The sequence below is a fragment of the Cyrtonyx montezumae genome, unplaced genomic scaffold (genome assembly GCF_038088225.1).
Source record: "Cyrtonyx montezumae isolate F1298 unplaced genomic scaffold, pur_monq_1.0 scaffold_17, whole genome shotgun sequence".
In the NCBI taxonomy this organism is placed as follows: Eukaryota; Metazoa; Chordata; class Aves; order Galliformes; family Odontophoridae; genus Cyrtonyx; species Cyrtonyx montezumae.
The window spans coordinates 34,767,197-34,782,066 of NW_027071903.1; the positions used below are offsets into that span (position 1 = coordinate 34,767,197).

Below are 14,870 nucleotides of genomic sequence, written 5' to 3' on the forward strand. Positions count from 1 at the left end.
CACCAACCTTCACCAGCCAAGAGGGAAACAGAGAAAAGTGCTCCCTCCTGGGAAGAAGCAACCTTCACTTCTTTCCTGCAGCTCTCCGTCGTGAGAAGAAAGAAAACAGGAGGGAATGGGAGGAGAGGCAAAGTGACAGCAAGGCCCAGTGCTGCTGTGTGCACTCCTCAGTGCCTGGATGTGCACCCCTGGAACAGCTGCTGCTCTGCAGTGTATCTCACTGTGGTGGAGCTACTGCTCGGGCAGTAAGAGCAGTGCCATGCAAACCACTCACAAGGCATTCGTTCTGTTTCTTAGAATCAAGAACTCCTCAGTTTTACCCAGGAACCATCTGCAGCATTCGAAGCAGCCTTTTGTTTTAGCTCTGCTTAATCTTAAAAGAACGGGCACCGAATGTCAAGAACTGCTGGGAAAGGGCCTTTGGAATGTAAAGCCACTGCCTAAGAGTCACTGAATGTACTGCCCTGGAAGAACAGACGCTGGAAATGCTGCCTTCAAGTGAACACTGCCTGTTTTCAGAGCGGTAGGGAAACACTCCGGTACGATGTGCCACCTCCCACGGTGTGGGCAGCTCAGCTGAACGTGGCTGTGGCACAGCAGGAGCTGTGGCATCCACCTCCTCCCACACTATGCCTTCCTTCTTGTTCCAGTGCTGCGTGTCCTCCAGAGACCCTCGTTTGAAGTCACAGCGTTTTTCATGCGATATTTAGGGCGGAATTGACCACCTGGAGGTGTGTGCGTTCCCCTGGTCGCTGGAGGCAGTGCACTGCAGAAGGTTTGAGCAGGGCAGTTCATGCCTGGAACAGCAGCACGAGTCTGTCTTGCATTCAATCCCAAATGTAATTTCTCATGGAAACCTGGGGAGCGTGGCACAGCTCCAGAGCTGTTAGGGAAGGACCACACGCTCACAAACACAAACTGCAATCAAAGCCTATGGGCCATTTTTAATAGCTCTGCCTCTCAGCAGGGTTAACCCTGCAGCCCTGGCACAGCAGCTCAGAGAGGGTGCAGCACACCGACTTTCTCTTCGTGCCTCATAGAAATCCAGTTTGTTTTGTAAGTCAGCTCTAAAGCTGCACAAGAACACCAAGCAGACCTGCATCTGAACGCTGAGTTTTGAATTAAGGAGCTGCTGAACAACCACTGGCTCTGTGTAGAAAGACAACTGGCAGTAAAACTGTTCAAACTCAAAAGAGGAAACTATAAAAATGTTAATTTGAAGAAAGTAAAGTAACCTATTATTTCCTCTGACTGCATACACTGTCATCCAAAACTCTCTGAGGGAGAACCAACAGTCAGACAAAGCCACTCTAAGCACACGGTGGTGTGGATGTGTTACTCATTACAATGATACGGTGAATCCTTCAACCAAAGACAGCAACTAAAGCTCAGTGGGGCTCTGCAATTAATGCTCACTGCAGGAAAAGATCACTCGTAGGATCACTCTGTTGCTTACAGCTACAGAAGACCTCAGTTCTCTTCATCCGAGGAGAGACCTTCAATTTCATCTCTGTCTCCTCCAATTGCCATCCAGAATGCTTTGGCCACCTAATAGGAGAGGAAAGGATGTGAAAACAATTCATGTGCATAATGAAACTGAGCTGCAGTTAAGCCTCTCCATGTTCCTCCACGCTAATCCTCTCTGAAGTTCATAAACCTCAGCCACACAGTGGTGCAACAATTCAGACAACGTTTAGAATTCATCAGGGGCATATGTGAAAGAAAGGTGGGGCTAATTAAACCATAATCAAATCTTCCTTGAGATCAGAGCTTTTCTAGTGGCTCTGAGAGCTGGATTACACCCCCAGTGACCACAGGGTCCTCATTCCAGAGATTCTGGATGGGAAAACCTCCTCTGGAGTTCAGGAATTCTGGGTTTGCTATTCAGTCCTTGGGAGATACGAGCCAGCCTCCCCAGGACCGTGCAGTCTGTTCTCACTGCTTGTAAGATGTGAACTGTGCTACAAGAGAGGTAACTGCAGCTCACAAAGGAAAACCGTATTTTTAATAATTCTGATGCTAATTTCAAAACCTCACCTTTTCTGCATGCAGTTTTCTTTGTTCGTGGGGCAACGTTGCAGCTTTTTCTGTAAAGAGAACATGACTTCGGCTGTCACACCTGGGAGCACCAAGGGAGACAGATAACCTGTGGAGATGTATCCAGGGCCTGGCCAGAAGCTTGCTTAGCATCGTTAAGAAGGAAGTTTAATTACTAAGTGCTATTGTAGTTCCCAAACACCAGAGACCCAGTGCTTCTGAGCACACTGAATTTCATCTCAGACGTTTGTGCCTTTAAAGCTGCAAGGCTGGCTCACCACTGCAGAGCTTAAACAAAAAAACCCAAAAAGGTCATTATAGGTTTGTATATAGAGAACTGCAGTGTTAATCCATGGTGGACTAAAACAACATGAGAGCAGTCAGCAGAGCAGCATCTACTTCCTTCAGGAGTATTATTAAGATGAAGGCCAAGTTAGTGCAAAGATCAGCTACCTGTGCAGAGAAGAATAAGAACTTGGACAACTTTCCCAGCTCTCACGTTGGGCTCCACACCTTCAACAATTACAGTGGGTGACACTGCTCAGTACCTCTCCCCCCAGCACAGTACCTTTCATTTCTTTCAACTTTGAAAACAACCTTTCAAAGTTCTCCAGGTCGCCGTCCCTCGTGGTCAGGCTGGCTAGCTCCTGAATATCTGTATCTAACACAGGATCTGAAACAAACGCATGCAGGTTTGCTGTAGGTACATTACTCTGTTGTCAGCAGCATAAAAGCCTTAGCAGCAATCTTCTGATTACAGACAGTATCTTCTCAATGAATCCCCCTCCCATTGAATCTACTGATGGTTCGTACAGACCACTGACGGTGTCATTACAGTGGTAATGAATTTTGTTACCCTCCATTGCAGGAATGTCTTCTGTGTTCATTTAAGCTCATTTTTAGTTCACTTAGGTCTCGTTGCTAATTATAAAATCATCTGTTTAGGAACAGCCCTGGGCCCAAATAAAGAGCAGTGATGCCGTTTAGATCACAACCAGCAACATCCAACCTTTGGACGACGTCCCCACACAGCCTGCAGTGTGAACTCACACCTCCTGGCATGCTGCAGTCGTCCAAGTTCAAAGCAGCCCAACCTCCCAGGCCTCACCCACACACAGTGTGTGTCCTGCTGAACCAGGCTGTGGGGAGTCACGCCGTAATGCTTTTTTCTCTCACCCAGAAAGCTTAAAGATTTGTTCTTATAAATCTGTTTCTGAACAGAAGCAGTACACTGGTGAGGAGCTTTCAGAAAGTGGATCTGAACCTTTCTGACTGGCAGTACTGCTGGCAGATCTGAACTGCAGGGGCCCTATCTTTTCTAAAGTTGGGCCCATTTACTTGCAGAGAACCCCTGATGCTGCACAGTCAGCCCCTCCTGGCTCTGCCTTTTTGCTGACAGAAAGCCAGTGGCCTTCTGGGCCCACTCCAGCCTGAGGTGCCTGCTCCAGCATGTCTGCCAAGCAGAGAACGAGCTTACCTACAGTGCTGTCAATCTGCAGGTCATTCGTGCTAGCTGCGTCCTCTCTGTTGTGTGAATGGGGTTCTTCTCTGTCTGCTGCCACTGGATTGGACTGTCAGGAAACAAACAGATAGTACAGTACTCAGTGAGGCAGGCTGCAAAGCAGCAGGTCAAATGCTTCCTTTGTTTCAACGTTAAAACCCAACTCTTTACTGTAAACCACTATTGCAAAGCCTGCACCACACACGTGAAGGAAAGCCACAGTTCTGCAACACATACACTGCCAGGTTTGCTAGGACAGGTTTGCTTACTTTTTTAAACAAAACTGCCTGGTGACATTATTTTGTCTTGCACAAGACACTGCTCTTGGATCTCAGTGGGAAACCACACTCCAGACATCCCATTAAATGGGGGCATGTCCTGAAGGACAGCGAGCTCGCCGTGATGGGACAGCTCTGGGACAGCTGTCACAGGAGGGCTTTCTGAGTTCTCAGCCTCAGAGATCTCCCTGAAAACCCATTCTGACAGACCCTGCAGTGCCCTCGAGAAAGGAGAAAGAGATGAAAGACCCCACCCCACTGCCACACCAAAGAGTGACACAGGGGAGAGCCACGTGAGACACAGAACGAGCAAAGAACAAGAAATAGGAATTACTGTTTACTTCTCTATCTTGGTTCTCTTCTGACCCAATGCTGCAGTTCGCACCTGCTAACGTGCTGAGAAGGCCGAAGCCATGGGTCCTGTCTGGAAACAAAACAGCTGTTAGTGGGACAGGAGATGCAACGTTAATGCAAACAGTTTCAACTGACTCCAGACAGCTCCTTGGGAAGGCACACCAACACAGCACAGCACTTGTAAATCAAGCTCTACGTTTGGGACGTTGCTTTTGAACAAACACATCTGTGCAATGTGCTGAGAGGGGTTTCTGCTAAGTCACGTTTTCTTCTGGCAGCAAATATTTGCAGTTACATAGAGGGCTCAGGAGATGGTTCTGAAAATATTGGTATTTCAGTCAACAAAAAAAGAAACAGCATCAGGTTATTGTACTGCAAACAGTCAGGAAACAGTGACCTGTGCCAGAAGAAAGATTAATGTTACCCTTTTTTTTTTTCTTAATGTGCTCTGAATTAATATTACAGTAATGACTAAGCTCTAGATTCAGATGTTGAGATGATGTCATTTTTAGACACGGGCCAAATCTTCTTGCCATTTACACAAAATCTGAAAGAGCCGAACGTGTGAGCAAAGCCACCAGCTATCCAGAACACATGTAAACATGTCTCAGTTGGAGGATTGCTAAGACCTCATTATTTCCTGTTCAATTACCTACGCTGTGCACTTGTGTGTCCTGTGCCAGTCCTCTTCTCCCCGTCCCCTCCCCCCCAGCAGGTATTTGTTTCAGTTGGCACTGGGCTGTTCAGTTTTACTGCCCTTACAGATCACTGCCAGAGGTTTGGGGAGAAGTGGATCAGTGCAGCCGAGTGGATCTCCTTAGAAGTGCTCAGCTGCAAGAAATACGAAAGCCCTTAAGTCTGCCAGCTCTACTAACAGGCAACTGAGTGATAAAAGGTTGGGACCTGCAACCCAAAACAAAGCAGCTTCCCAGAGTTTCAGCAAGCTGAGCAAAGAGATGTCTGCAGGGAAAAAGCGAGCGTCGATCTTCAGCCAATTTCTGAGTCATGTGCAGCCACATCAGCCACCACAGCCCAGAAAGTGCCTGAGAGAGAACACTCCCACCCTGGCAGAGGGGTGGATGCAGTGACCCAATCGTGGACCTCCTCCACCTCTATGAATTGAGTCCACCCCATACAGATGAGTGACAGCAGTCTGCCCCCAGTGCTGCATCACGTAACCATGCAATTATCACAGGCTGCCTAATTGAAAAATGCCAGCACCTCCAGCACACAGCAGCTACTGGATCGGTGCTCAGGGCAGCAGCAGGCACAGCAGTTCCAGTCACACCCTTGAAAGAAACCTTGCTATAAACTCTTCTATTGCATGTAAAAGTTATTTCAACTTCTGGGTGCAATTCAGGAAGTGGGTGACGTCTCACGGAGTGTTCTTACAGAATCAAAGCCAAAAATGATCTCACTCGAATTACTGTAATAGTGGATGGCTCCATCCTGATGCAGGCTGTGAGGTTTCACAGGTGTCATCAATATGGCAAAGCCCAAGTGAGCTGTGCTCTGAGCAGGGCCTGGAAATTCACAGTGCTCCTTTCGCAGCAAAATGTTTTCCTTCTTCCATAGTCTGTCTGAAGCTACTATGACTTTGATATTAAAAAAACAGGATTAAAAGGTTGGAGCTCCAGATTTGTTTAAATAATTAAGTTTACATGGTCCCACTACATCAGGCTAATTGTCTGTGAAGGAGGCCAGGCTGAGGGCTGGCCCCACCCCAGGTAACTAGCTCCACTCTGGATCCCTGCAGCATATATTTCAGCAGGGAAGCAGCCAAGCAACCCCTCTCAGAAGACAGTGGGTTGTTTCTGTTCCTTCCACTGTGGTCAACCAGGCTTCCTCCTGCAGGGACAACTAAGGACAGAGCAGCATGCTGGCTTTTGGAGGTGGGAGCACTGTGAACTGAAGAGCTGTTTATGTTCTGCACGAGGAAATAACCTCATTCTTGGGTTGGAGAGAGCTCCGAGGACCAGAGAACCATCAACTACATCCCCACCAGAAAGCAAGCTCCCTTTCAGGTAAGACTGCTGGTTTTCCTTGTAGCAGAGACCATACTGCTTCACATACTGCTTCACCCACTAAGTGCTATTACACGATGCAGAAATGTTTACAGTTAATTGTATTAATTACCTTGCAAATCAGACTAAGAATGAATGGGTAGAGGAAACTTGAAAAGGTCAAGACCCTTCTGAACAGGGGTGCAGCCACACACAGCTTCACAGCTCTGCAAAAACTGTGTGCAGGTTTGGGGCAGTGTACTTTAAAGCAATATGGCTTTGGTGCTCATGGTTAAAAGAGTCACTCCTATTAATTTAAAGTCTCATATAAGCAGCTCAAGAAGGCAATGCTGCAGTGTTTGCCTTCTGCATGGTGCCACTCAGCGATGCTCGCAAACCTTTGCTCTTTTTTCCTACAAAAGGATTTCATTTGAAGTATGATTGTAAGTAGACAGCAGTTAGGGGTAACTCAGCAGAAAAGCTGAGTGGCCAGTTTCCAGGATCAGGAGGAAGCTGAAAACAAAAGATATGTTACAGGTCGTAAAGGCTTTTATTTTTAAGCAAAATGAGCTCAACCATTTCCCTTTGAAATCACAGATTGGTTGCAACAGCTTCCAAATATAGCCCAGCTCCTGAGGGGTTTGCAGTAATATACACCAGCACTGTGTGGTTTCTGTACAGGGGAGATAAAAGCTCTGGATTTTCAAGATCGACCTTTACAGAACACACCAGAGGTGCACAGGAATTTCCCTCAACGTGTGACAAAGTTCTGTTCTGTAACGTGACATCTGTCAAATGTTAAGAAAACCATTCTTGTACCACCTAGGTTAACTTTATGCCATCTCAAATGAATACCTCTCTACAACAGTTAACTCAGAACCAATCTTAGCCTCATTTTGTTATAGTATGAGGAATACTGAGAAGGCACCAGTTTAGCAGCTCTTAGTTGCCCTGAATCCCAGTAACCATCTCACAGTTACAGGGCTCACAAAAACCTCTCAGCACTCAAAAAGATTACACCACTAAAACCTGTAGGAAGGAAGAAGCCACAACAGTTTAAAACTGTAGCCAAGGGAGCATGCAGACCTCAGGAGGGTGGAAGTGGGATGACTTTGAAAGAAAAAGTGTAAGGCCGAGTGCTGCAGAAGAGTTTCATCTTTGTACATTTCCTGCAGCAGGCTGTGTAACTAGAAAGGTGATAGAAAGCTTTCAAGAAAACAGAATCTATGCTTGCATTAAATCTGGGCTAGCCACAGCATTTCCTTTCCTAATACATCCAATCCTTGAACCATTTTTCCAAAACTGCAGCTCTGCCTTAGAATGGACTGCCTGCAGGAAACCAGGCTGTCTGGCTTTTGTGCTGTTTCCCAAAAGTTCTGCAGTTTCAGCTTGTTGCAGTAGGGTTTTCTGTAGGGAAAACAGACCTTCTAGCTGTGCACTTAATGAATTTAAATCCTTCAGCAGACATCTGAGAGCAAACAAACACTGAACCAGGATTAAATCTTAACCACTGCCTCTCAGGTTCTCTGTGCAAAGAGGGACAATAAAAGTGGTAGTGGAACAGCCTCTATTCCACGTGAATGTAGGAAGAGCACTCTAGCTCTCTGCATACTGGTGCAGTGCCATTGTGGCTGCTCAGTGTAAAGTTTTCCTAAAAACATTAAGCCCTGTAGGGCTCACAGCCTTTAGACTCCATGCAGGGAGCATCTGTGTTACGTACCATTCTTCATGACCACGTTTGACCAAACGTTGGCATTCAAGGCCTGAACAATTCGTTTCACTCCTGTGGACTCCGGAAAGTCATCTAAATAAAAACACAAAGACACTTGACTCCTGACAATAAGACCAAAAACCATTACGTGCTTGGAAGTGAGGTGATGTGTGACTGAATGCCTGTCCTGTGTTACAGGGATGGGAAACAAGCAGCTTCTCTTATTAGGAAGGATGTATTTCTTGCCTTTGCTTCGTGAAAGGCCAAACAAATTTAGACCTCTTACAAAACATGAGCTTTTATCCTCTTGCAGAAAGATCTGAATTCTAAGTAGAGCTTTAACTACTTAATGCTGGGCCTACACTGATAAATAAGTAATTTAAATAATAATAAATGTTTTTAAGCCACTGATAAAAGAACTCTTTTACACCAAGGTCTTTCAGAATGCTGTATAGCATAAATAGATGCTAGAATTACTTTTCCTTCCTTCAGAAAGTAAGGAACTTCAGATAACAACAACTGAAAAAGGGGCAGTGCTTCAAATGATTGTACTAAAGCTATCTTCATAACATCTAATTAGAAGTGTTCCAGTAATCCTGCAAACTTATGGTGACTTCAAAGACTGGGAAAGCATTATTTGGACTTCAGCTTACTCACGGAATAGATCTGACGCTGCTTTACATAAAGTCAGTTTTCCCATTTCCGCAGCTCAGTCAGCTTCCCATGTTTGTGCAAGTCTCACAAAGCAATTAGGAAGAAAAGCCCATTGGAGAGGAAAACGTGATGGCTTAAAAATCAAACTGGTCTAAGGTGGCTCAGGGACAGGTGTAGCATTGAAACTGCCTTCAGATATTAACTATGAGCTGTCTAACCCCTTGGATCAAATACTCTGTCCATAATGATAGCACAGTTTAGTTTTATAGTCATTATTAAGAGTCTCAGTTAAGAGTTCCTGTCCTTGGTACACAAATGCTAGTGTAGTCATAGCAAGAGCTCCTGTTCACGTGCAGTGAGCTGCCATTAATTCTACATAGTTCCTGGCCTGGTATGTTTACTATGCCTGGTTTATCTTCTGTAATTCATACAGAATGTTTACAGGGTAAATATGTTACTCAGTACAATGTCTTTCCTCTGATGCATGAGTCACAGTGAATCAACGTTAAAAGTCCAGCAGAGAATGGATCTTAGTACTCCAAAGATTAACATCCTGAGTTATTATTCCCATTATTTATTACTTAAATGGTAAATAGCTTGTTCTTTACAACAATTATTCAGCAGGAAAATGATGTTACTAATGTTTCCTTTAAAAACATGTTAGACTGAAATAGCTGTGTACTTGTTGAACGTGAAATGGAGAAAATGTTAGTGAATTATTCCACCCCAGTATAGAAATGGAGGTGGTTATCTCACTGACAGCTCTGTAGTGGTAAGATGTAAACACTCGTGTATCACTGAGATAAGGCAGATGCTGATAAGGCTGTCAGGAAGTGCACAGTCACTTTTCAAGAGCGGAACATCACACTTCTGACTCTGGTTTATGGGTTTTTTTCAAGTTATAATTACACGGCCAAGCAAGTGATTTTGAAACTGGCTTACTTCCTGTGTAGAATGAGTGCCATTCTAGAATGTGTTTCAGTACTCAAACCCTTTTCAGCCCATGTCACTGAATAATGCCCACTCTTGGTATGTGCAGGAGTTTCTAAGTGTTAGGTCAAAAAACCAAAGGATTTTCCTGCCCTTGGGCATCTAGCTGGTTCTTGTTCTGAGACTGATTTTAAAAAGAGTATAAATGCTCTTTATGTGTCAGTGCAGTCCGAGGAGGGATCTGATGTTTTTATGTAGGTGCCACATAAACAGCAGCTGTATTTGGGAGGAGTCCCATGGAATGTCTTGGAGGAAATAACCACCTTTTCCTCCTGACCTTACAGCTGAGAGTAAGCCTCACTAGCTGGGCGTCTTCCATGCTGCAGGCATGCAGCACAGAAAGACATGCTACGGCCCTCATAATCAATTTAAAGATATTTTGGTGTCTTTTTATAATAAAAATTAAAGTAGCAATTCTACCATCTTCATCTGGCAGTTCCTCGGGGCTAAGCTCCACCAGTTCAAAGCCATGCTTGATGCACCATTCTTGAGCTTTCTGTCTGTTGACACCTAAAATTGGGAAACAAAATGTCTTCTGAATGTACGCATCTGAGATTACTATCACCAGTCGAACTTTTACTGAAATTTTACTCCAGCAAATTTCATTTTAAGCAAGCCTATAAGATTCTGATTAAGTTTTGACTATTTCTAGTTCAAGACTTTTGGTCATGAGTGCAAGACTTTTGGTCATGAGTGCAACGTAGCTCTTCTCAACCAATTAAGTCCATTCTCACTCAGATATCTTAAGAAACAATTGTGCTGCAAGTTTCATAGCCTGAGGTCAGTTCTGGACCTCGAGGTAACGTACCATTTTCAGATACTCTGTTACACACCAGGATCATGACTTCTGGCAGCCACTCTTCTGTCAGGGGAAGCCATTCAGAGACACTATCAAGTCCAGAATTCTAAACGGGGGGGAAACAAAGTTACTTGGAATACATCCTCAAATACTTTATTTCTCACATTTGTTTTTAGTCACTGATTGTACTCTAATAAAACAAGGAAGTTGATTTATATAAAGCAACCTTCTGATTCTCAATTTACCTTACAAATGAGTTAAACCTACTTCCTTGGAATTCCCATTCATGTTGAATGTCCATTGCATAACCTTAATTTTCATCAGGGAAGACTTCATGTTGATCACATGTCAGCAGCTCTCAGGTTTGATGTTTAGCTGTTCCAGCTTCTGCACTAAAGCTGATGCTACGACCGCTGATGAACACTCTGCTCTGGTGTAACGTGAGGTAGTGCTGAGCTAGTTATCTTTGCTATCTTTGCAGAATGAGTGGTGAGCATCCTCTCCCATCCGTAGTTGAAAACATTCCTTATTTAGACTGGTTCTTGTCTTTCTGGCTTTTGCTAAAGCACTGTTTTCACTGCCCCCAGCCCTGCAGAATCGTCAGGTAAAACGACAGCACTGGAACTCAGAGCTGGCTTCCTTGTTTGTGGCTGTTTTCAGGCAGCCTTTCTGAACTATCGTTGGCTAAGAGTGAAGCTGGAGGTCATAGGCAGGAGGAGGACTGACCTAACTCAGTGGCCTACTTACATCCTGAAAAACCTTGTTTCCAGCCGGAGTAAAACAGCAGAAGGGAAGGAAACATCTCTGCTGTCACTGTTAGTAGGAATAACTGACCTCTGACCCACTGACCATTAATAGAACAGCCTAAAGGGAATGGAGGTCACAAGATTGAGAGAATACACACTGTAGTTATCACAAAAAGGCAACAATATCATGCAGATGAAGCAACAAAATGCAGCAGCACTCTTACCACTGAGCTGTCGAAGTACACCACAAACGCCTGCACGGATTCGGCGATGGCTCCTGTAACAAGAGCCGTGCTGGGCACCACACACAGGTGAATATCTGCAGAGTAGTACTTATTATCTATTGTCCAGGGGTAAAAGTTCACTCCTCCAGATGCAGTAGCACCCACAGTGAGGTCCTCTCTTCCTGTGATGCCTGTAAAAAAGAAACTGAATGAGATAAATGAAACAAACCAGCATCAAGAAGGTAATTCACGCAGAAGAGCTTGGTGCAATGCCAGTACAGAGCCATCTTTACGTGCTGCACCAAAATGAGGCTTTATTCTATTGTGCTGTTTATGGCTCTTAGATAAATTCTGGCTTGCTGAAAAGATGTGGTGCAGAAGCTCTTTTCAAAGTAAGGTGTGATTTTTTTTATTTTTTTTTAATCCTGGAAATGTCTTTTCAAGTGCCAGCCCCAAACTTATTACCCATAAACAGGATGGATGGAGCAGATACCTACACTTCATTCCAGCAAACCATGTTCATTTTTACATCTGCATGTTCATTCAGATGTAAAAAACTGTTTGACTGTGACCAAAATCTCAAGGTAACTAATGAGAAAATAAAGCAAGCTACTGGAATTCGGTTGTGATGCCCATTAAATTCCAGGTAGGAGTTCAACAATTAAAATCCAGGGCAGTGCTTGGATAATGCAGTGTAAACACTGCCTGCCCCTCGTGTGCTGGCAGCAACCTTTGCAGAACACTCTGGTAGCGTGACGGCCACCTGGTGGAGCTGAATTATAGGCAGCAGCAGAGCAGCCCATCTGCACCTTGCTGGAAAGGGCACAGCATCTTGTTCCAGTTGAACAAAGTCGTGGGCATCTTACAAATAAATCATGGAATCACTTGAGTCAGCTGGGGAGCAGAAGTGTTTTAAAAGATAAGTGTATTTTCAAAGATTTTAAGGGTTACACCTTAAAGGTTCAGAGACAGTCCTGAAGATGCCAGCACACGCTGCTCCCCAGGCAGGCTGAACTGAAATGATTCGTGCCTCGCCGCTGTAAGGCAGGAAAGCTGACTGCCACAGGAAGATCCAGTGACTTTTATGGCAGCTAACTGCCAGCCTGGGCAGGCGAAGCAGTGCCCGTGCTCTGGCACTCAAAGGAGAGCTCCAAAGCAGGAGGATTTGTGGCAGGGAGGAGCATGACAAGGGGAATCTGAAGGGAAATGTGACCTTGGTATGACAGATTTCAGAGGAAATCTGTCCAGGTTTCTTACAGGAAAAAAAGCCATGTTTACACATTATCTTCTTCGTAGTATAAGAAAGTTCAGCTTGTTTTTTTTTATTTGGATGACATTAATTTTCAGAGTAACTAGTTTTCCATCAGCATTCTGTTCTTGGACAAGAGAGCCACAGCACCTTGGGGTCAGGGACTGAGCTGAGTTAATACCAAACAGATCTCGACTTGGAACTTGGTATTCCTAGAGCAGAAGCTTACAAATGTGCTCACCAGTAAGTACAGAAACTATCAGAACAGCTAATGAAAATCAGTCATTCTGAAAGAATTTCACTGCTTTGCAACTTCTCCGTTCACCCCTAAGCAGTACACAGCAGTTTGGTATTGAGTGATGGCAGTTACAGAGTGCACAGCCTTGATGTACATGCTGTGGTATAACAGAGGCATTTCATCCTAAGATGATATTTGCCATGTTGGGATTCCAGGCTCCGGACTCACTTTAATTTCTTGGGCTTGCACACAGACTCTGTCTTCTGAGCAGTTGCTTAATTTACAAAGAAGAGGACAACGCAGAACTGCAAAACCTAACTTACTGATACTCCTTTCGCAAACAGGCTTAAGCAATCCACGAGTGTGAGGCAGCAAATCCCTTTTTCAAGAGGACCATCAGTAGATGAGAAACCACCTTCCTGAAAAGCTGAGTGACACTGAACCAGACACAGACCTCCAGCACCACGCTGCCCAGCTCCCTGCTCTCAAACTGATGTTAAGCACTTCCAAGGTTTGTGCTTAAGGCCACTGCATTACTTTCTTTCTCTTTTTTCCAAAGTCATTACAAATTGTCTGCTCATCTTTTTCCAAGCTGATTTAAGTACTGATTGCTCTTCCTGGCTTGCTTCACGTTGAATGCACACGAGAGCAGACGTTTCACACGGTGCTCCCAGCTGGTAGGTGCACCACGTCGCTGCCATCCCGTGCCTTGAGAGCCACCTGGTGGAACACAGCATAAGAGAGGCTCCTGCCAACTGAACGCAAACATGCACGCTGTATAGAGCCTTGTGATCAGCCTGGCAGCAGGGTGCAGGTTCTGCTACCTCCCAGCAGCTGCTTTTTGGGTATGGAACAGGTCTGCCTGCAGTGAGTGCCCCCCAGGAAATCCAGGAACGTGGGGTGAGAGCAGTAGTAACAGAGGTAAAAGGTCTCTGCTTTGTGTTATAGATTCCAAACCCAAAACCATTATATGGTCTTGCCATATAGTATTTAAGAGTGTATTTATACGTAAATATTGCATACCAAACATCACATTGCTTCAGGGGTGTTAACACAGGGCTCCTGCTCTCAGCACCAAGCTGAGCCTCCACCAAGCAATGCCTTTCAGCTGCTGTTTCTCCTTGCACACCCTAAAAACACAGGTGCTGAAAACTGCAGCAGTGTTTTGTCCCAACTCAGCCCCATCTACTGCAGGCAGCCACTGCCACCTGATCCTCATCTACACAGCATCCCGAGTCCTGCTGTGTGCTTACCTTCCTGGTTCTGAGGCGCTTGCTACACAAAGCAGGCACCTGACATTCTTCAAAGGTTTCTTTTCGCTAAGTTTCATTTCAGAAACATCAGGCACATCTTTTCTAAAGGGACCCAACAAAGGATGCAAGGAGGATCCGTGAGGCTGCTTCAAAACCAGAAAACGGCGCAAGCTCAGGCACTCCTAAGTGAGTACTAACGAGTGTGTGCACTCATTAGAATTGCTGGAGCGGGGAGGGACCCTTAAAGCCACCTAGTGCTACTAGGGCAAAGACCAGGGACCCCTACAGCTCGACCAGGTTACTGAAAGGCTGCTGCCAGGTTCCCCGGAGCACAGACCTCCTCCGGGCCGCACAGCCGCAGCTCTCAGCCTGTCCTCGCCCATTCTGAGCTTTAAAAAGGGGAACCGCAGAGCGCTTCATGGGAGGTGCGACCCACAGCAGTGCAGGCACACAGCTTTAACTTCCCCACCCTTTTTTTTTGGGGGGGGCTTCTGCACTGGGACGCGAACAGCTGCGAGCCCACACAAAGCTCGGGCCCGGCCCTGCCCCCACCCCGTCCCCATCTTCCCTCCCGCCGGCCGCGGGGATGCTACGGGAGTGCAAAACGCAGCGTCAGCCGATCCCACCGGGGTTCAGTCGCGGAGCCCGCTCCCCCCGCCGCACACTCACGCCTGACGAGCTCCTCGGCCGCGAAGCCGCGGTCACAGCTGCTCAGCAGCGCGAACGGCCCCGCCGCCTCCGCCATGGCGCCGCGGCGCCGCGCCCCTTCCGCCCGCCGCTACCACCGCCGGGAGCGCGCACGGACGGGGCGGGGGGCGGCGAGGGGAGCGGGG

The 14,870-nt window shown here is 46.0% G+C and overlaps 1 protein-coding gene across 1 annotated transcript; it reads right to left on the minus strand.

The window, feature by feature from the left end:
* Window positions 1–664: 664 nt before the first annotated feature.
* Window positions 665–14,800, minus strand: AAGAB (alpha and gamma adaptin binding protein). The gene is made up of 10 exons (XM_065734096.1): window positions 14,707–14,800; window positions 11,298–11,488; window positions 10,337–10,433; window positions 9,949–10,038; window positions 7,894–7,977; window positions 4,158–4,240; window positions 3,515–3,608; window positions 2,606–2,710; window positions 2,038–2,087; window positions 665–1,548 (listed from the first exon to the last, which is right to left on the minus strand). The coding sequence occupies exons 1-10, from the start codon at window positions 14,780–14,782 to the stop codon at window positions 1,471–1,473; spliced, it is 948 nt and encodes a 315-aa protein (XP_065590168.1). The 5' UTR covers window positions 14,783–14,800; the 3' UTR covers window positions 665–1,470.
* Between the last annotated feature and the right edge of the window lie 70 nt (window positions 14,801–14,870).